The 23,555-nt window shown below is 38.9% G+C and overlaps 1 protein-coding gene across 1 annotated transcript in view; it reads left to right on the forward strand.

Moving 5' to 3' along the window:
• Positions 1 to 23,555, forward strand: part of LOC135210362 (serine/threonine-protein kinase mig-15-like) — a 297,907-nt gene that overhangs the window by 175,937 nt on the left and 98,415 nt on the right. Inside the window, 3 exon segments of the mRNA XM_064243259.1 lie at positions 4,992 to 5,015; positions 5,222 to 5,583; positions 11,864 to 11,922. Of these exon segments, the coding sequence (XP_064099329.1) occupies positions 4,992 to 5,015; positions 5,222 to 5,583; positions 11,864 to 11,922 (445 nt within the window).

The following is a 23,555-nucleotide window of genomic DNA, read 5'->3' on the forward strand; positions in this document are numbered from 1 at the left end:
GCACATTTTGTGATAAGGGGTTTTAAGTATTAGTGGACTTTACCTATTCACTGGGGGTCTGGAACACATCCCCCGTGAATAAGGGGAGTTCACTGTATCACACAGGACAGGACCCAAGCTATTTTAAAGGTAAGGATACCTAGCTTTATGCACCTTTTATGTTGGTTATCTTCACTGGACATGAGACTTCTATTGTTCTTACCATTCTCATTCGGTACAGAATTCCATCCATGTTTCAGGCCTGGTATCCTGGTCATGCCTATCTAGAGTTGCAATCTTCCCCCTTCCCCACAATTTTTTTTTCTTTTTTTAGGAAAAAACATTTTTTTCGCCAAAAAAATAAAAAAAACAGGCCAAAATGTTTTTTTTAAAACATGTATTCACATTTACTGATAACTACATTTATGTAATTAGAATTGCCATATTTTACATTTGAACATTGAAATTTCCAATTATCAAACCTAGTGGTAGAACTGACAACAACTAGAAAGTGTGGTATTAAAATAAAAATAAGTGGGTTTGACTAATTAATGTAAGATTGGTTAAGTCCGAGAATACAGAGCTTGTCAGCAAGCTAGACATCCATTGTGAGGTGTAAACCTCCTACGACTGAAAATAAATAGGTTGCATATATGGTACTGCAATCCAGCTAGCAAACTCTCTTCTTTTAAATTGGAAATGAACATAAATGTGGGCTACTGGGAATGATAAAGATGAGTTTCTTCCTTATGAACAAAGCATAGGTATAAAACTGAATGTTCTTAAGTGCCATCAGATTGAAATTAAGGGATTTAGTGAGTGTTACAGATAGTTATTGAGCCGAGATGTGGAATAGATATTTCTTTAACAACCCTATTAATTGTATATTGCCTATTTCCTTGGACAAGGGTCTATCTAGTCCCATCTACTGGTAACAGTCAAGATCGAGTCCTGTAATGAATATGCCCAGTTAGCCTGTGAATCTGCTTTGTTGCTCTTCTTTAGAATGCCATTATCAGTGTTTACACATTACCTTCATTTGTCACAGCTATTGTCTTTTCTTTATTGCATTGTCTTCATATATTAATGCTATTGTTTTTACGTATTGTGTTAGCCTTTGAACCTGTGTTCGGTCAGTTTTCTTAAGGGCATAATTGGGAGCTGATGTCTGGCATCTTTCTTTTGGTTTACTACGGTTTCTGATTTCTTATTAGTTTAGTCAGTTTGTCATTTTCCCCACTGGGCTGGGTTGCTTGTAAATTTGGTGCTATCATTTTTTTTATAGTTTCTTTTTATAGTGTTGTTTTTCATGAATAATGTTTGTTCTATTCATTTGGTTTATCAGTTTTCATTTTTTAGAAACTTTGATTTCTTGGTTGCAGTAACCCATTACCTTACGGTTCTCTGTAACTTGTGTTTTGCTTAGGTGTTTGAATTTTATTATAAAATTTTGTGTAGAGTATTACATCCTCATGTGGTTTTGATATGGTGTTTTTTGTAGAATATTATAGAAAAAAAATACCATTCAGCAATAAATTTAATAACTAATAATACACAGTAAAAACCTACGATAATTGCATAGAGTTAAAAAAAAGAAGTTTGATATAACATGAAAACAAATTTTAGAATATTAGAAATATTCAGTATTGTAATTTACAGATTAAAGCCATTTAAAAGTGTAAAAGTACAGTATTAAAAATTTAGTCCTGTCACATGACATGTGGCATACGTATATTATATGTAAAACATAATTTGCCTATTTATTAAATATACAGAATTCAGTATAGAATATCAAAATATTTAGAATAACATACTTTAATGAAATGTACAGTGGAAGAAACAGTACTCTCTCTCTCTCTCTCTCTCTCTCTCTCTCTCTTCTCTCTCTCTCGTCCTCATCTCTCTCTCTCTCTCTCTCTCTCTCTCTCTCTCTCTCTCTCTCTCATTGAATCTGACATTAAAAATTTGTAGATATACCAGGTAGACCATTGTAAATGACTAGGCAAACGAAATTCAACGTTTTCATTAAAGAGTTTTACATATTAGGGCAAAATATCTGCCCGTGACACTTAAGGCATAGTCAACAAGTCTAAGGCACCGTAAAGGGGATTGTGACGCCTGTAGACTTTTGAATTTCAGTTAGAGGCGAATTTTGCTTACCGTCGGGCCCCAAGGAACGGAACCCCTGCCGTAAACCGGGGACTGTCTGTATTCACATGGCTTTTATACAGCAAGATCCTAATTGGTGCTATCAAGCATAATGCTGTACCATTGGAAAATAAGTGGCTATGATAAAACCCATTAAAAATGATAAGAAGATTGCTGCCATAATTCATGCTCTTGCTTGAGTCAAATGATGGTATTGACAGTTATGAACAATAAAAGAGGCAAGATCTTTGAAGAAATGGAATATTTTTATGTTTGAATTGAACAATGTGTATCCATAAGCTAGTTGTCGTTTCAGGAAAGATTGTTTCTCAAGTGAAATAGAGAGATTTCATGATGGTTTATGCTACTGTTCAAGTAGTGACACAATCTTCACATCATCAGAATCCAAGATTCAGCTTCTTTAGCTGATGAGTTTTTAAGAGTACAAAATCTCTGCTACCTTGGCTAAAGTTATTAAGGCACTGCAGTTTCTTCCTAAAGAGATTTTCAGTATAGATTAGACCAGTCTTTACTGAAAGAATATGCCAGACCAAGTTTTTTTTTGTAACCATGGAGGAGAATGCTGTGCCAGGCATGAAGGTCAGAAAAGGCCAATTTGGTTTGTTGGGAGACTGTAGCATGGCTGAATTTAAGCTAAAGCTGCTATTGGTGTATCATGTAAGAATGCTTGAGTTCTAAAGAAATCTTTGTTTTTGAAAATTGGTTTTTCAGCTGCTTTATACTAGCATAGGAGAAACGTTATGAAGACTGCATCCTTTTAAGATCCTTCCTATTTTAGATATCTCTTGATCGCTCATGAAACCTCGTTGATTTCTATCTTAGCATCATTGTTTACCTAATGTCTTGCAGCTTACAGACTTAGTGATCATTATCATCTTCAGGTGCTGCAGTCGTAGTGATCATTATCATCTTCAGGGGCTACTGTCATAGGCAAATGCTTAGGCAGACTTTATATGCAATGGATGTGAAAGACAAATTAACAATCCATGGCTTCAGAAATGGATACTGTATCCAAAAGGCAATCCTGAGTATAAATACCACTTGGAAGGAAATTTTGTTTAGGGTATGAATGCCATCTAGAAAGATGCTTTCAGTATGTTCATGATTTCCAGGGCTTTACCAAGGTAAATATGAACAGAGACTTGGTGATGGTGAGCTCTGAACTGAAAACAAACATGTAAGAAGATAATTTTGTCTCATTATTTGGCTTCAGTAATTGTAATCTTTTGGTTTTTCTCAGGTATGCACAAAAATTGTATCTGTAATTAAAGGTACAACATAACTTATTCTGTGCCCTTATGCATCATAATCCAAGTTATAATTGATTAGGCAGTTTGGTCAGTCTGTTCCAAGGATTTCTAAAACCTTGGTGCTTCTCATCCTCATAGTCACCACTTGCTAGTTAGTTATTACTTCAGATGAATTAGTTCTTTTTTGTCATTCCCTCTCTGTACCGATGATTATCTGGCTCCTATATCCTCCCAGAAAAATGGCCATTATGATTAGGAGCAGTTTTATAAAAAGCTCCTTAACAACACCGAAAGGTTTTTAAAATACACATTAATATGCCTCTTTCTGTTCTCTCTGCTTTGGGTTTTGATCCCTTTGCAAAAGTCTTAAGTAATGTAACTGTTCCATGCAGAATTTGGCATATGCAATAGGGTGTCTCAATCTTGACCAATACTGATGACTTATTTCCCTGTCCATGAAAATAAGGCATTACATATATGATTAATAGGTTTATCTGAAAAAAATATTTTGTATATTAAAAGAAATTTGGTTTACCATTGTTGAGAGGCTATTTTTGCAAACTCTTTGGTAAATTTTTGAGAATCTGCTAATTTACTAAAATTATGTAGAATTTAAATTTTTTTTTTTTTATAGTAGTACATATTTGTTTTTAGTTTCTTGGGGTAGTAGTGGAAATAAGGTAACATTGCCTTTAGTTTACCCTCGCTGAACTGATTCTAAAATATTTGTAAATACTATTCCTCCAAAAATTACATAACTTTTGGCTGCTATGTATTGTTCAAGCCTTCCTCCCATTGCAACACATATGAAAGTGTATGCCAAGATTGAAGAGCAGTACCTTTTGAGGTATTCTAACTAGTAATTGCAAGCTTTTTTCCTCAATGATCAAGTTTTTCAAGTTTCTTGCATGCACCTTAGAATTATTATAGTTCAGTTGGCAAGGAAATCACTTTTCATTGACTAAGTGCCAAAAAGAACTCTGATAGTGTGAAGTGTAAAAAGCAGATGTTTGTGACAGCTAGAAGCTATGGAATGCATATAAGGAGAATATGGTTATGAAAGAGCTTTGCAAATGAATTTTGTTAAAACCCCAATTTGCAATGTTTTTTTATTATCAACTAGTGGTTATCCATAAAGTAAATCAAAATGCAGAATTTTAGACATCTGGAAATACAGAAAGTTAAGCCTGATCATCAGTCTTCAAGTCTAAAATAAGAATACCATCAGAGCTGCTGCTTCTCAGTTTTAGACCTGACATGTTTTTCTTTTGAGCTGTAGTTTTCAGTCACCATTAGAATTGCATAGGAACATCTAACATTGCAACAAGAATTTGTTACACAAAATGAACTTGCAGGTTAGGAATGGGAATGTTTATTATATGTGCATATAACAGACCTATGTGTAAATATTTGTAACTTTTTATTCCCCATTTCTACCTCTTGAGAACAAGATCCTGAGCCAATGATATGCATGGTTTGGTTTGGCTTATTACTCTGGTATTTCCTTCATTGCATGGAAGCTTACTAACTTGTATGCTTTTTTTTTTCCTTCTCTTTATCAATCATTACGCTTGGTGTTGTTTGTTGTGGCAGCCCTACCTCGCTCGAAGGTTAGAGGTCAGTTTCAGTTGCATGTTTCAGGATTATATATGTACCTACCATAATTTCATTATTGTACTAGGGGTTTCATTACATTTTTTTTGTAATTAAGCAGTTTTATAATCCTTGAAGATAACCTGTAGCATGAGCTTGTCAATATATAGTACATGAAGTTAAGATATATAGATTTATGTAATATGAATATTTTTCTGATTCAATGACAGGACTTGGACATGCTTGCTCAGCACTTGAATGAGCTTGGAGCTGTATCGGGTCAAAATGCAAATGACAGAGAAAGGGAAAGAAATGAACGTAGTGAACGCGAGAGGAACGAAAGAGAAAGAGAAAAAGAAAGATCAGAGAGAGATCGGGAAAGAGAGAGGGAAAGAGAACGGGAACGGGAAAGAGAACGGGAAAGAGAACGAGAAAGAGAACGTCGTGAGCAGGATAGAAGTCGACAAAATGGGGGGAGCAGCAAACATGACTCGCCGGCACCTGTTGTGGAAGATGACTCAAGTGATGAAGAGGAGGAAGGTCGTGTCAGATATGATGGAACCCTTCTCGCCTCAGATCCACCAAAGCCACTGTGAGTACTATGATGAGTTATACTCTATACTTGTATAAATTTTCAGAAAGCAGTATGAATGTTTTGGATTCCTATTTACGACTAAGAGAGTAGATCTTTATAAGTTTTCATACTAGTGTGCATACAATTTTCTTAATGATTGAGATGTATATGTACTGAATTATTAAAAATGACACATCTTGAAATTTGCATATACTACTGTAATATGTAGGTTGATTAAGCTTTTTGTAATATAAAATTGGTTTTTAAAATTTCAAATATCTATTGCATGCTGTAATTAAGATTAATAATTCATATCTATGTAGTGGCAAGATAATTTTAAACATGGTCCATTTTAAGGAACAGAATTGCACATTCTATTGTATATTGAAAATTCTTATTTACTGGGAATTTGTATTTTAGTAAGCGTTCTCATTGCTCACTGATACTCTTAAAATTTATCTGGCCATTGACGCATGTGTGGCAATAGATATTATATGTGGCACTTATTTAAACTAAATTCTTTATTGCATTTTACATTCATATTAGTTTGTTGAGATGGTTGTAAACTCAGTATGTAGTAAAACCTCTATACTATTTTAATATAAATTATGAAAATAGAGAAGAAGGAAACTGAGGTTACTTGTACCCCAGGTTTATACATCCTCCTGTATTATTCATTTGGATTTTTGTATTCAGTGTTTTATGTTTTTAGCTGGAATAAGTGCTCATAATAAAAGGTTAGCTTTGATAGATGTAATTACAGCCTATCATTTCTTTCCATTGAGCATACATTGATATTGATCAACCAAACAGCTTTTGATAAGGGGGTAGTTTTCATTGGTTATATAACTAAAATGTAATCTGTTGAATGTGAGCTATCTCAGGTTGTCTCATTAAGGTTTTCATTGGAAAGAGCCTAGGCCTCATTCTTTTCATGTACTCCATATGTTAGTACTTCGATATGTGGAATTGTATACTCTAAATAGTTAGTATTCTGCATAACTATTTTCACTGTTTAGAAGCTTTCTTTATCATTTTCATCCATAAAGTATCTTTTGTCAAAGCATAATTATTCAGAATTGATTCAAGGCAGTGAAAAATATTCATGCTGTGTATAGCACTAATACTTGATTTAGAATAATATAAAGCAATAGCACTAACGATTGCCACCAAATTTTTGTTAGGGCATTATAAATATTGGGTTTGTCCTGATTTTCAACTTCCCAACCATTAAAATCTTACTGCTTCACATCTAAAAGAGATAGTATTCTTAGACACCTCTTTCTTTGTACGGCCTGTGCTAACAAAAAGTCTGCAGCATCCTGGTCTAAGGTGCCGAGTCCTTTTAAGATAGCAACGCAGGGCCTGGACAGGGCACAACAAAAGCTCTTGAGCATCACTACCCACAAAGTCATTCATTGATGGAATGGAAAACTAAGTGAACCTGTCATCATGCACAGAGGGATTTTGGGTCTTGGCCACGAATTCCGGGACAAATTCAAAGGACATCGACCCCCCAACCCCTGGTGTGCTTCACCTCATAGCTCAGACCATGGAGCTCTCCTACCCTCTTGGAAGATGCCAAAGCCAGAAGAAAAACTGTCTTGAGCGTCAGGTTCCTGTCAGATGAGCGATGCAAGGGCTCATATGGACTCTATGTGAAGCTCTTAAGAACCAAGGAAACATTCCACGTCGGAGGCTTGAGCTCTCTAGGAGAATTCAACTGCTCAAACCCCTTAACTAGCAGGGAAAGTTCCCAGGAAGAGATGTCGATACCCTTAAGGTGTAACACCAAACTCAGGGCCACCCTGTAGCCTCTAATAGCAGAAACGGACAAACATGTCTCGTCTCTGAGGAAGGTTAAAAAGTCTGCTTTTCGCTGAATAGAGGTCACAAGTGGAGAAAGACCCTGTTTACGACACCAATCACAGTAGATTGCCCATTTGACTTGGTAAACCGCAGAGGTCGACTTTCTAAAACTGCTGGACATATGCCCAGCTGTTCTCTGAGAAAAGCCTCTCACTCGGAGGAGATACTTGATAGCCTACAACTGTGAAGAGACAGGGATTCTACTGACTGGTGGAGCCTTTCCGCATGGGGCTGACACAGGAGATGTTGCCAAGGGGGAATCTCCCTCGGAACCTCTGACAACAACGGCAGCAGATCTAGGAACCATTCTGCCTGAGGCCACAGAGGGGCTACCAAAGTCATCCTGAGACCCTGTGAACTCATTAGCCTGTTCAGACCCTGACGGATCAATCAAAACGAGGGAAAGCATACGCCTCCAGGTTGTCCCAGGGATGTTGGAATGTGTCCTCTGCCAATGCTAAAGAATCTGGAACCACTGAACAGAACATCTCCAGCTTCCTGTTGAAGTGAGTCACAAAAAGGTCCAGCATGGGTCTCCCCCAAATCTGATCCCGGCGACTGAGTTTGTCTGCGACCACATTCCGTTTTCCTGGGATATACCTGGCTGAGAGCTCTACCGAATTGCTGACTGCCCACTGGTGAAGCTTGACTGTCAAGGCGTGAAGTTGACGTAAAACCAGGCCTCCCTGTTTGTTCACATAGGCTACCACCGTGGTGTTGTCCAACATGAGAACGACAGAATGACCTTCTACCTTCCCCCAAAACTCCTTCAGACCCAGGAAAGCTTGTCCTCCAAACTCCAAACACCTGAAGCAATGAGGCCGCCTAAATGAGCCCCCCAAGCTGCAAGGGAGACGTCTGAGAACAGAAGGAAGTCCGGTGGAAGAGAACACAGAGGGGCACCCTTCAACAGATTCTGGTCGTCCAACCACCAACAAAGGTCTTCACTCACTTCCAGAGACAGAGGAACCATTAACAGGGGAGAGTCCTCTGCTAGAGACCAGAACTCTCCCAGTCTCCATTGCAGAGACTGAAGATGAAGACGCCCATGAGGGACCAGCTTCTCCAGGGAAGACAACACTCCCAGAAGAACCTGCCACTGATGAGCTGACTGATGTGAATCTGACAGGAAGTTGCACACCACCACCCGCAACTTCTCCAATCTCTGATCTGATGGGAAAACTTTGCCGCTGTCGTATCAATGACCTTGCCCAGGTAGAGAAACCTTTGACTGGGTACGAGGTTCGACTTTTCCTGGTTGACTAATATGCCCAATGCCAGACAGAACCGAAGTAGACGATCCCTGTCCTGCAGCAGCTTTTCCCTGAAAACTGCTAAGACTAACCAATCGTCGAGGTACCGCAGCAAACGGATCCCCTAACCATGGACCCAACTTTAGACGAGAGAGTTGACCCTTGTGAACACTTGAGGGGCTGTGGTCAGCCCGAAGCACAAGACTTTGAACTCGAAGACCTTGTCCCCAAGAGAGAAGCGAAGGAACTTCCTGGATGTGGGATGAACAGGGATTTGGAAGTATGCGTCCCTTAAGTCTATCGACAGCATGAAGTCGCCTTCCCTCACAGCTGCCAACACTGAGCGCGGGGTCTCCATCTTGAATCGTGTCTTCCTGATGAAGTGATTCAAGGTGGATAAGTTGATCACCGGCCTCCATCCTCCCAACGCCTTGGGCACCAAGAAGATATGAATGTAAAACCCCGGGGACAGACTCACCACTTACTCTTTCGCATCCTTGTCCAGCATTTTATGCATTTCCTCCCAAAGAGCCAAGAACTTCAGAGAATCTGGAGGATATGCCTTCCTGAGCTGTGGCTTGTCTGACAGAGGAGGAGAGAAGTTGAATGGCAGTAGGTATCCCACCCGAAGGACGTCTTACCACCCACTTCTCCACCCCACAACTCTGCCACTCAGCCCAATGGCCTGCCAGGCACCTCCCCACCTGTGGCACAGGAGAGGGAGAGGCGCCTAACCTACCGACGGCCCCCTTTACCTCTGGCCCTTGGGCCCCTTCCTGGCTTAAAGGAACAAAAGCCAAGGGGCTTTGATATTCTGACTTTGGCGGAGTCGAATGGGAAGGCCCTGCCAAACTCGAGGTCCTTGACGGCCTACCAGGCGACGATCTCCTTGACTGCTGCTGGACTGGAGGAGGAGGAGCTGGACGTCTCCCGAGGGCAAGACTCCGACTTAGATACGGCCTGGTGCACCAGTCTGTCTGGTGTCAGCCTGGCGCTGGTCTATCGCATTCTCGAGCTCTGTCAGAGGAAACAAAAATTGGGACTCCAACAGATCTCCATTCCTCAATGCCAGCAAGGACTAGGTATCGAGTAATCTATACATCGTAGATAAAGCCGGGTCCCTTCTAATCAGAAGGAGGTTAGCCCATAAATTAGCACTGAGATGAGCCATATATTAAAGCGCCTTGCCCCAGGACTGCAACAGAGTGGCAAGCGAGGATGCACTCACAAACCCTTCCAGGGCCCTGTCGGAAGCTATCTTGGCAATAACCACAGACCAGAAGTCCAGCCAAGAAACCGTCTGCAACATGGAGGCCGCCGTAGATTCCAATGCTGAGGCATCTTGCGGAGACAAGGACGGAGCCACCGACCTCACCTGTTCCAAAATCAATCCTGGCTTCAGGCGAATGACGTCTGGGTTAAGATGGCACAACAACAAAAAAGCAGAGCTCGTAGCATAGTACTTCCTATGTCCCGTGAGAGGTGGGGATAGAAGTTTGTCAGAGCCCCTAGAGCGAAGGGAACTGTCTCAGTCCGAAACAGAGGCGTTAACCTTCTGCAAGACTGACTGAACGTGCCCTGACAAAGGAAGCTGAAGAGATGATTTGGGGTCCTGAGAAGCTCTCACCAAGGCTTCCAAGCAAGAAGGAGTGTAAGACGACCGAGCCTGAGTCCTACTTTCCAAATTATTAAACCCACGAATGAGATCAACAACTCCTGAAAAGGAAGACAAAAACTCTTGTGTGTCTCCCTCCTCCTGCTCCAGCAACGGAGACCAACGACAAGGATGTGCAGGCTCCTCTAAGGCACCTTCCCCACTAAAATTAACGGAAGGGTTAGCAGCCAAACAGCCCGAAACCCCAACTAACCTGCCTGGGTTGGGTCCATGACAATCACCTCCTCTTGAATATCTCCTTTTGACAGAGGCCAATAACATACCTAAGGCTTTGTTCCTGACTTCCAGTCCACATGTATGCTGCTGGATATGTTAATACTGAGGCATTCAGCATCTCAGCCTCCCACCTAGATAGTGTTGCAGGCATGCAAATGATTAATGGGATTGTGATGAAAGTGAAATTTTTCCAGACAAACCCATTAATCATATGAGTTTCCTCCTCCCTGCTCTTTCAAACTTAGTGTCTTTCTGCCTCATATAGTTTATGTGAAAACCTGCAGTGACTTGTCTGCGATAGACAAAAGACTGGCGAACCTGACAATGTTTGGGACACACAGCCACATTTATAATAAATTGGCTTTCATGAAAAGAGTTCATTATAGAATTAGTAATTTAGTTCTGATTTCCTGTATGATTTTGGGAAGGGTGGGAGAGATGTTTGTAAGATGTGCAAATTAAAATGGACCATGATTTTATTATCTTTTTCTGTGATTGATGCATGAATGGTTTTTTCTTTGCATGGTAAATATTGTGGCATTATTTTCTCTCTCACTCAAAACTCTCTGCTTTTTGCTTTTTAGTGTTAGAAAAGACTCTCTATGTTCCGTTTATGGTCTATGTAATCCTTATGCTCTACGTTAATATAATTTTCTTGTAGCTACTTATCTCCATATTCAATGAAAATAGGAATTACTATTGTATGTTATCAGACTCCAAAAAGCAATATTCACGTAATGGGAATGGTAATGTTTAATGTTCAGATGATACTCTAAAGACATTAGTAATGTGCATGTTGTACTTGATTAGGATTAGAAGTGATTGCATTTCAGTGAATGAAAAATTTTTTATAGCTTGTGCCAAATTTGTTTTACCTGACGTGCAGAACGTAATCGTGGTTATTGATGTTAAGTTTCCCAAGCTTAGATATATCTAATATAAACTTCATGTCCATTGTTATGTGTTGTTTTTATTTAAGTGTATCTTGCTAATAAATGCTTGAAATGCATTATACGTTGTTCTTGTGTATGTACAGTACAATTTATCTTAATTTGCTGGTTCTAGGTGGGCAGTCGCATATGCTTTGTAGTTTTGTTTATATTGCATTATAATTCACAGGTTTAATTAATATTAGTTTTGTTGTATGTAATGAGCTTAGCAAACAGGACTTAACTGGGACCAATATTCTTTCACGTCACGCATGCCCTTTTGGTGTATGGTGTTAATGCTCACAAATTTACTAACTCACTAACCGTCCGGTCTTCTACTTTTCCCTGCTAAACAGGTTCGACTATTCCACTTTCAGACCGCCCGAAGGTGCCCTACCACACACTGCTCTACAGGGTAAGTATTTTCTCAAATTTGTGTCATTAATTCAATCCTTAGTTTTAATTTTATTTGATAAGGTCCCAACTATAATGGCATTCATTTTACCTATAACTGGTTGTACCATGCAAAGGTTTACTATCGGCAGATGTGTGTTCCTCTCTCAATTGCTTTTTTGAGATTTGAAAACATCTGCACATTGCAGGATGCAAATAATAACAAGTGGGATATACTTTGTCACCAACAAATAATTCAAAATAACTATAGTACTTGGAAATTTTTAAGTAACATTAAAACTAAGGGTGGTCACGCACAAGGTTTGGGATCTCACTAAATTAGTCAGAGTTGCTGTTGAACAAGTTCTAAATGTTCACTTTTTCCTTTAGCTTTGTAGTGAAATGCTATTCATTTGATAGTACGTATATAGAATACTTCTTATATTGAATATGATCCACTGGTCTTGGTTAATGACAATTGTCCCTCAAATTTTGTGGGTTTAGTATTGCCAGATTTTTCATCAGGAATTAAATGTAATAATTTTTGAGTTGCATAGCTATTACTGTAAAGAAAAATAAAAAGTTTAATAGACCATAAATGCATGATTGCACAATACAATTTATATTGGTATTGCAAAAATAAAAACTAACGATCAAATAAGTACAGACTGCTAACAATATATTCTACTGTCAGAAAATGTATACAAGGAAAGATTATGTAAATCACAATGGCCTAACATGGTATGCTATATTATTGTGTATGTTCTTGCAATGTAAGCATTTTATCATGCACATTTATTAAGATGTCAAGTATAAAGTTTGCACAATCTTTCACACACTCAAACTCACTCACCAGAGATTTATACAATGGACATTGTGAAATGTAGAGGAAACTAAAATTTTTTTTACAGTAAAACAAGCTTTAAATAAACATCATAAAATCACCCCCTTAATAGTGCAGGATGCATTCTCTCTCTCTCTCTCTCTCTCTCTCTCTCTCTCTCTCTCTCTCTCTCTCTCTCTTCCTTCCTCTCTCTCCCTCTCTCTCTCTCTCTCTCTCTCTCTCTCTCTCTCTCTCTCTCTCTCTCTCTCTCTCTCTCTCTCTCTCTCTCTCTCACAGCCAAGTACCTGTTACTTGATGTTCTTACCTCCATTCCTTTTTCTATTGTGCCAGTTCCATTTAAGAGAGCCTGTAGGGAAGGAGTGCACTAGACTGTATGAGGAATGCATTTTTATTGTAAAAGTAAGAATGGGTGCATAAGGAGCACTTTCACAGTGGAGATTTCCAGGGGAAAAGACTTTGTGCACTCCCATAAGATGGGGTCTGCAGTGGAAGAAAATGTAGGGATGGACTCCCTCCAGCATGAAAGGTAAAACCTCCTTACTAGATATTTGATGAGTGAATATGAGAAAGAGGGAAAAGGCTGACGTAACTCCATGTCCCAGTTGACGACGTGGGTAACTGTTATAAGTCATGAGGGCAAAGTCATAGTGTTAAGAATGACAGCTCAGGAAAAAATGAGAAGAGCAGAGCCACACTTGATGCCTGAGTGAGGGGAAATTCCCCTGTGATGCTGGAACGCAAGTCCGAGGTAGAACCTCAGTTGCCAACATCTGCCACTTGAGGCCAATCTCAATTATTCTTATGCTGCAATAGTTGAGGGGTAAAGGTCAAGAGGATCCCATCCTTTGAAAACAGGTTTGAAGAACTCTCACGTGTTACTGGGGAAATAACTCCTGACCTTTTGAAGGCAGTGGATGAAGAGCCAAAGTGAAAATCAGTCTAGTTATCAGAGTGAGTCTGGTTACCAACATTTAAGGATGTAATTGGGTCAAGCAAAGACAAGAGAATGGAGTACAAAACATCATGAAAGGCATGAAGGTCATCAATATGTTTTAAGAGGAGCCTTGAGGCACGACTCAAAGAGTTAAGAAAAGCCATATATTTTGAGTAATAATGTCAAGGTCAACCAGTAAGGCAACACAGAATTATGGTTAAACACAAACTTAAGGTACTGGAGATAGGCAGTTTGAGTTTTGACAGAAAAAAAGAGAGTGAGTTAGGGAATGGTGACAAAGGCTGCAGCAGTTCTTACAAGTATGTAAATAAGCAAGAAAACTGCACATGTGACAAAGCATTGACCAAGGAAGAATTTGCAGAAACCCATGACAGAAACTGCTCTCTCTTGGGCCAGAAAGTAAATGAGGCTTTTGCTTGTTTGATGGTGCTCGAAGCTCACCTGCAGTTGAATCAACAGACTGATCAGGGAAAGAATAGGTGGCTAAGCAGGACCAAGCATGAAGTGTGGCATCCTTAGTTCAAGTGAATAAGGCTGATCTGATTGCAAAGTGCAATGCAGAAAAAACTAGTACTCAAAGACAGGGAAGCAAATCAAACATGATACAAGGTTCTTGGTCCATTGATGTGTTGCAGACATGAAAGGAGAGACACATTCAAATTGGAGAACTTCTGACCCTGTTGGACTTAGTGTGAAGGATATAGGGCTTGACAGTTTCAGTGGCATAGATCCCATTGGAGTTTTTTTTTTTTAATTGCTGATTCCAGTACAGATAAGATTACTACTATTTAAAGAAAAAAGTTGGGATTCCATGTTGTCCTCCTGTTTGGAGGAAGGAAATCATTACTCATTGCTGCATTACTTGAACTTAGGAACTTAGTCAGTCTGCATTCCCTGCAAAATGTTGGCTGGTATCAGTTACAGCTGATTTATGCAAGGTTTTTAGAATTTGCTCATTAAGCATCTTTGTAAGTTTGTTGAAGATATAACCTGCTATCTGTATTACAGTTAAGGTTACAGAAAGCCTTGGTACTGATGAACTCTTTATCAATATTTACCATCTTGATGAGTGTGCACAAGCATGCATCTCCGTGTAGATTCTTGTGTAGCCTATGGCTTTGTGAATCATAAAGCTCTAATTAACAAGGTAAGATTTTAGGAGTTGGTGGATCATTGATTATGTGTCAAGGATTCTGATGGTTAGAGGAGTATAGAGAGCTTCTAAACCAGAAGGCATCTGAAACTCCTGGGGTAAAGTTGGAAACAATGCAAAACCTTCTTCACCAGGTGTTTTATTCAAATTAAACTCATGAAAACTGACAGGGCCCAACCTAGTCTCAAATGCCAGGTCCAGAGATCATCAAAGGGGCATTAGAATTTTTAGCAGGCTGGATTCCTTTCTCTTGACATCCCCAAGATAAGAGAGAGCCAATAGAAAACCCCCAGTGACTTGAATGAAATGTTCTTAAAAGCAGCCTTTGGAGCACAGAAGTCAAAGCTGCTGAGGAAATTTTTCCTTGCAGTATGGCTGAGAAAGCAGGCAAACAGACAAGACTTTGAAGGTGAACTTGCATTAAGAAAAAAAACATGGCTGCAGCTGAGGCAAGGACCTCCAGAACCCAAAACTTCACACCGGAGCAGTGGACCCTTATTCTCCACAAATTTAAAAAGACAGACAACTTCTTAAAGAAGGCATGGGGATGTATGGCCCTTTCCTGACTATGGTGCATGGCTATGCTTAAGTTCTTGCAAAAAGAAAATCAGGAAACCCATTGTCGCAAGGTGCAAAGCCTCTGCTATAAGGGGAAAGCTCAGGACGTTGTAGGAGCCAGGACAACAGCATCCAGAGTGGTACCAGGGCAGGACTTAGCTGACTGTGGGATAAGAGCCAGTGAGAAGATAGGGCGGACTGCACAGAAGGATGAAGGCTGATGATGAGTGAGTAAGAGATTTCAAAGATAGCTGATCCAGTTGCAGCAGAGTACAGCTACTTAGAGAGGCTACTAAATGGTGGTAGTTCATCATACCACAGCAACCAAAATATAAAGAGATAGTGAACAAGTAAGGTAGGCAAAACATATACCTGGCAGAAGACAAGTTGGAATACAAAAATTAAAGGGTGTTCATGGGGTCTTGCCATGCACAAAGCACTAACTTCATTGAAGAAACATAGCAGAGGCATAACCCAAAACCAAACATCTGAAGGAACAAGGTAAGGTGAAGGCAGGCAGGCTGGAGAGGAGCATCCCAGGATGATTCACCAAAAGGTAGAAAGATCTGAACACTGGCTCACTGCAACTAAGTCCAAAGCCATGGTTGGCCAGAGACTCAAGTTTGCCCATTGGAATGAACTCCAAGCACTTTGGCTGAGGGAAGTCAGAAATCCAGGGCATCAAAGCTGCAACCCTTCAGTACCCGCCTCAAAAGTGAAGGAAATGGCAGAAGCAGGAATTTTAACATATAAATCATGTTTAAAGGAAGGTAAGGCAAAATATGAAAAAGAAATTACTATACTGTGCATTATATTTCCCAAAAGGAAAATGCCTCTCCTTCTGTCCTTGTCATCCTAGAACCTCGGAAACCAGCCATTTCCTCTCCAATACATCTTTCTCTTTATATACAACATATTATGGTAATGTTAATCCTGATCCACTTTCAATGGAATTATAAAAATATTTAATAAACATTTGTCTGTTGTGTAACAAAGTATACCCGTTTGGTATGAAAATCCTGTATACGTGTACAGTAGTATTGAAGTATAGTATTTTCTCTCTCCCTTGCGCTTTCTTTGCTCTATTCCGGCATTGTTGATACTGAAGACTAGAAAAACTTATCTTACTGTACTGAATTGTATATAATTTGGTTAATTATCAATTGTTTAAGATAAAAATCAGTAATATTTGTGATTAACAATATAATGCATTAAGTTATTAGCCCAAGATCTATTTTCAAATGATTAATTTCTGGGTAGCCTGCAACCCACCCCTAATCCCCTGCAGATTTTGAGGGACAACTGGATTCTTGAAAAATTTCCTTAACATTGTACTATACTATTTTTTTTTTTGTCAATTTTGAGGTACAGTGATAATGTAACTGGAAAATGAATTCCTAAGGGACTGGACAGCTAATAGGAATTGTCTGAGCTCCTGCTTTAGCGTCTGAATCCTATCAGTCATGCAATTGAAAATATATTAGATGCAGTGGCATATAATGCCATAGCATTTAATGGTGTAACAGCTCAAGGGTTACAGTTGCTTGTCCTTGTGATGTGTGATTTTTTACCCTGGTTGATTGATCAATCTAAGTGGATATAATGCTAAAGAAATATTGGTACGTCTGTGACTAGGTTTTATGTTGATGTGTTCGTGCTTTAAGTTATGTGGCTTTTATGTTCAGCTAGTGCTTTTATATGCTTTGATGCTTTAGTTGTGTAAGAGGTGATGGATTTATTTCAGGTAGAAAGCTTGGAAAAGAAGTGTATTTCATGTCTTAATTTTAAGGGGGATGAAAGGGAATTTCTCATGGCATAGGGTGCCATTTTCATTTCTGTTTCAGAATACAGTGAATGGGAGTGTTAAAGTAAAGAAAAATTTGCAAAGGAAGAAAAGGTAGTTGAAAGGAACGATGAAAATACCATTACCTGTATGCACTGTTTTATTGTAATTATCTGATTGGGTTGCAGTCCAAACTGCATTTCTTATTTAAAAAAAAGGGTAACATTCAACCCATAGACCTATACATATTAGTGTTTTTGGCCTCAGATATGATTGAACACCCTCATTTAATAAAAAATCAAACATTTGGCAAAAAAGATTAAAATACTTAGATACTTGAGATTAGAATATTAGATACCAAAATCAGAAGCGTTTTGAAGTTATTGTTGCTGTACATCCAAGGTTAGAACTTTGTAAATTTTTGTTTGTAGTGATTATTGATGTACTGAGTGAAGGGATAGGAATAAAAATTCATGGGAATTTTTATATACAGATGATGTGGTGATGACAGCAGAGGCTGAAGAATTGCAAAGAAGGGCAAAAGATGCAGGAATCTCTTGAATGGGGCAGTAGAATGTAATGTGGTAAAACTGAGGTTAAGGGGGCCGGCCGGCTAATGCCGTTTTTTAACGACAGGACTTTGACATTCATACCACTTAATAAGGTGACTTGGGAGATCTCCAAACCGCATATGATTTTCGCCTCTGACCTTCGGTTTTGTGACGCCAGGGTAATTTATCCCGAAAATAACCATTTTTCAAATTCTATCTTCTCCCTTGATATTTAATATTAAGACCTGGGATTACTACCATATATAGACCTGATGTTGACCTCCAATCAAATGGAGAGTTTTTTTTCTAAAAGTCATTTTTTTGCTAGATGTGAATTTTTCAATATGGTAAAAAAATAAACCCTATAAATCACGAGAAAAAAAATTTATAAATAAAAAGACGAAACAAAAATTGGAAAAAGGGCTCTATTTGATTGTTCTTTAATGTCTTTCTGAGTTATATACCAAATTCCAATGTTATAGCTTTAAAACTAAGTGAGGAGATAGATTTTGAAGGTCAATAAGTATAGTTTTGAGATACGGGCGTTCAAAGTTTTCCTTCATATTTCTATAAAGACAATGTTAATAAATAATGATTATTATGAATGTATATTTCTTTTTTGCGTATTAATAAACCAAAACTATTTTATTTATCATAATTTAATCATAAATGATGATCCCTTTGCTCATATATCGTAGCCTGAGGCACTGCTTGAGGCAAGATGGGGCACTTAAATCATGATTATTATGAATTTCATTTTCCATTTTGGGTATTAAAAAACCAAAACTATGTTCTTTATCATAAATGAAGATCTCTTTGCTCAAAGATCGTAGCCTTGGGCACAGTGTGACGTGTGCTGTCAGGCAAGAAGGGGGCGTTACTAGCAACCCTCCCCTCTCTCTTCACTAACTACGCGTATATTATGATATTCTGTAATAATACTTGAGCGATTTTTCTTCGTCTGTATGTTAGCGAGATGTTTTCCTTGTCTTTTCCTCATTGGCATGATGAACTTCTTGTTGAAACATACATAAACATACGTAAAAGCAAGCGAATGTCACGAGGTGAAACTCGAACGTGTAATCTACTTGAAGTCTATGGTCCAACTGATTCATGATTGAACCAGACAGCCCAGATACTCGCTTCTGTGAGCCACGGAATCTCTACAGATGCCATTTCTCACAATTTCTTTGCCAATACAGGCGGCCCGTGGTTAACTGCGCAATCACTCAACGGCGAATCGGTTTTACGGCGGTCGTCAAAAATATTCATTAAAAAAATAAGGCATTTTAAATGTATCTTTACAGCACAATTTTCAGTTAACAGCGCCGCTAGCGCCGTTGTCTAACGAGTTCATACATTTGTAGAAATGCCGTTCAGACCATAAAGGTTATGCAAATTATATCAACAAATTTTATGGAGAGTTATTATGTAGGTATTAGGGTAAAATATATGCCTCTGACGCTGTTCTATGCCGAAAATATCGAGTTATGTAAGTGTAAATTTAGCTATGGATGTGTCTATTTATAAATGTTCATGCTTTTGTTTAAAATGTGTATGAAAATGTATTAGTACGTGAAAGGTATTTTTATTTCTGTACAGAAATATGATACAAAGGCAGCTTTTGAAACTGCCCTTCACGTTATCAAATACGATGTTTTTTCATGTTCTTTCTTGTGAGCCGCCGTCTGCCGCTCTTCCGAAAATATCGATTTTAAAAAAGTGCAAATTAGCGATCGATGTGTCGATTTTATAAATGTTTATGCTTTTATGTTTAAATGTGTATGAAAATGTATTACGAATAGGGTATTTTTATTTCTGTGCAGAAATATGATAAAAAGGCAGCTTTTGAAACTGCCCTTCAAGTTATCGACTACGATGTTTTTTCAAGTTCGTTCTTGTATGCCGCCGTCTGCCACTCTATCGAAAATATAGAGTTAAAAAGAGTCCAAATTTAGCGATCGATGTGTCGATTTTTTAAATGTTTATGCTTTTATGTTTAAAATGTGTATGAAAATATATTACGTAAAGGTATTTTCATTTTTGTACAGAAATAAGGTACAAATTAAGGCAGCCTTTGTAACTACGCTCCACGTTGTCAGGGGATGGTTTTTCATGTTCGTTCTTGTCCGCCAGTTCCGAAAAATGCATTGTGTTATTTTATTAATTATGCATTTTTTCCATAAATCCTTTAAAAAGTTATACATTATTTCACTGTATCCAAGAATATTATATATTCTCATATTATTGTATTTTAAAATACTACGGCAAATTTAAGCCAGTATTCCGCGGAGCGGCCAATGTTGTGGTTTGAAATCAGCTGATGAATACGAGTTTGTTTCACCATAACGCAATTCTGAGCGAATGCGCTTGCTTCTAGTTAGCATAAACGAATATCTATATACTTGACTTATATGAGAGAAAGTTATTTTTCCTTATACAGCGTGTTTTTAGGTGGAAATATTTTTTGAATATGTCTCGTTGTGAATGTGAACTACTATTTTTTTTCGTTAACAGATTACGTTGGCGGCATGTTTATTGCGTAAAAAATTACGTGATTCCATTCGCAATAATCCTTTATATCATCGTAATACGAACTTTACGTTATTTATCTTATATCGGCGTGAAACCAACAGTAAAATGTGCTCTTTCAAGCACAGTAGTTTTGATTAAAATGATTTTATCCCAATTTTATCTACAGTTGTGTTTGATGGCAGACGTTTACTGCAGTTTTATCCTTGTTGCCGATGTACGATAACAGTCATTAGCAGCTTGAACAGTTTTCTCAGCTTCAGTTATAACTAGGTTTAAATTTAACAGTATATTTCCCGATTGATCTTTAATCTATATTGATCTCTGATCTATAGCGAATAAAGTTATTACATTAAGATATCTCAGTTCTATTCTATACATAACGCCATTTATAACAAATATGGTAATGTTGTACTGTAGTACGATGATTGAAATACAAGCCAAACAGATGTTATCCAGTTCGGTGGTACTTAGAAAAAAAAAAAAAAAAGTTGTTTCTCGTTCGGTTGTTCATGGCTGTACACGTTCACGCAACGAGTATAACGTTAAAACCATACTTTCATCATTCTCTTTTGCTGTTATTGAACTTATGTAACTAGAAGATGGATAAAGTTAGGCCATTGTAACTAGAAGATGGATAAAGTTAGGCCATTGTAATTTGATCTCTCATAAAATCAGACTATTGTAAGACTAATGATCGTAACCTGAACACTACAGCTACCTGTACACTGTATAAACTTTATTATATCTTTACATACTCTAGACACCCACATGTACTGTACAGTAAATTCTATAGTACTATACTGCATAAATATAATTTTACTTATTGCGCCGCCGTTGTGGGATTACAGCGCCTTTGACTGGTCTAGAGTTTCGAAAGAAGGTGTGCGGTGGCCGTAGGCTTTAAAATCGCTTGGCGTCGAAAATCGCTTGGCGTCGGTGGCCAGGAACGGAACCCCTGCCGCTAACCGAGGGCCGCCTGTAATGATCAAAATTTACGATAACAGAAAAAATATTGCATTTTCTTGTACGGATGAATGTTTTAGGCTTATTGAGTTATGTTTACTAATTACCCTGTAACTACGAAAGTAAGAGGAATTTTGACGAAATATTTCGTATACGTATTCTCAATTGCCATCTGAAGCTCCATGAATTTTTTCATGACTTTGCATTTTTCGCCCTATACCACCATATATAGGGGTTCTGGCCGGCCCCCTTAAGGCATCCAGCAACAGGGATGGGGTAGGTTATTTGTACAAGAGAAGAGGCCTAGATTTTAAAGAGTTTTAGATGTACTTAAGTTCTGCTTGGATGGGGTTGGAGGGGTAGTGTGTGATAAAAGAATGCCAAATGAACTGAAAACAAAGGTCTGTGGCATTGTAATAAGGTGAGTAATCCTATATGATTGAGAAACTTGGGCATTAAGAAGGAAGGAGGAAAAGAATGAATCAAACAGGAATGAGTGTGCTAAGATGGTCCTAAATATCTTTCTGTGCGAGAGGCTGGAAAATGAAGACATTAGAAGTGCCTGGGTGGTAAAGATTACCAATATGATAAAGAGAATCCAGGTTTCAGTGGTATGGGCATGTAGTAAGGATGTGTGGGGAGGAGGAGTATAGAGGGCTTAGGTGGAACCCTTTATGGGTAGGTCAGGAGGTAGGCAAGGAATTAGGTGCAACGATTAAGTTAAGGAGGATTTGGAGAAATATAGTTGAGGATGACTTTGACCAGAATAGTTAGAGAAGCGGTATCAGATAGTGGTGTGGATGAAGAAGTAGATGAAGATGATTATCTGCTCCCAAGCTGGATTATAGATAGTATTAAAGATTTTGCTGTGCCTGTTAGGACCTTGCTATAGTATTTTATTCTACCTTTTCCTTTTCATCTGTGACATTTGAGTCTTCCCACATAGCAGTACAACTTTAAATTTACCTTGCTTCGGTTACCTTGTAGTCGAGAACCAATCCTTTTAGGTGTTCCACTTGAGGTTGTATACTAGCTTCTAGGGCTTGCTCTAAGAAGTGTTTAGTTAGTCAGGAATTGTCCACTGGAAATGCATCTTTGTCTCCTTTTATACCTTCCCTCTCATTTCTTCAACCCATTCCTAACCCTGACTCTTGCACCTGAACCCAATGCCGTTGCCAACCTCGAAGCGTGGGTAGATAAAAAGTTTTTATCATGGAGAAGGTGATGGAGAAGTTAGGAGTGTCTGTGAAAACCTTGATGGGTAAGGTAAGTGTTGAAGTGAGTGCCAGTGCTAGTGTTGTTGAGGCGGTGACTGTTTGTCCTGCTGATTCTCCTAGGCAAAGGTCCCTGTCAAATTCCCCAGCACCTGGGAGGAGGCATACTGGTAGCCCAAGGGAGGTCAGTGGGGGTCTGTCCAAGAGCAGATGCCCCCTTAGGCGGTCCTGTTGATAATTCTTAGGTCACGACACAACACCATTGGAGAGGTGTATATAAGGAAGTGTATCTTTCCTCATGTGTAGTCATCTCTGGGGAGTCATCTCCCAGGTGCCAGTGGCACTTCGTATATGAGTCCTGTGCACTGAAAGGAGGGCCTGTAAGGTGCTGCCTTCTACTATCCCCATTGAGAAGACTAGTGTGCTTTAAGAGGATCGACGTCCTTCTACAGCTTTTGGGACTCTCCTGAGTGATTATCTTGAGATTGTGATGGTTTAGAGGGACACCATAGTGAGAGGATTCCCTCTTCTAAATCTCGTTCCTCGTTGAAGAAGTCATCCTCTGGACGACACTGAGGAGGTCATATGCAGGAAAAGATTCGGAGCATTTTGGCGCCTGATCCTTATGCTCCTGTGCTTTCCTCTCCAATTCATTTTATGAGTGCTAAGCATAAGACACCTGCGAGCCTGTCAGCGCCTGTTTGTCCTTCTTACACAGAAAAATAAGCTGTCTTACCCAGTTTCACCTGTATTTCAAGAGCGCACAATGGCGCAGGATATAGCTAGGCTTGAAGAACACGCACTGGTGCAGAAACGCCATCAGTGTATGAGCGCCCATTGATGCAGGATTTCTCAATTGTTCTGGAGCCCCATGTAATACAAGAGAACATGTTGGCATCCAAGTGCCCATTGGTGCCACCACTCCCACGAGTGCCTGAGCTCCCACAAGTGACTGAGCACCCAATGGCACCTCTCGAGCAGTCTGGAGTCATTCAACAACCTACTACGGCAGTTACTTCTTCCATTTTACCAACAGTGTCACAAGTTATGGCTGTCATTCAAAATAAGTTAGGCAGTATTTTGGAATTTATGAAATCTT

The sequence above is a fragment of the Macrobrachium nipponense genome, chromosome 39, assembly GCF_015104395.2.
Source record: "Macrobrachium nipponense isolate FS-2020 chromosome 39, ASM1510439v2, whole genome shotgun sequence".
Lineage (NCBI taxonomy): Eukaryota > Metazoa > Arthropoda > Malacostraca > Decapoda > Palaemonidae > Macrobrachium > Macrobrachium nipponense.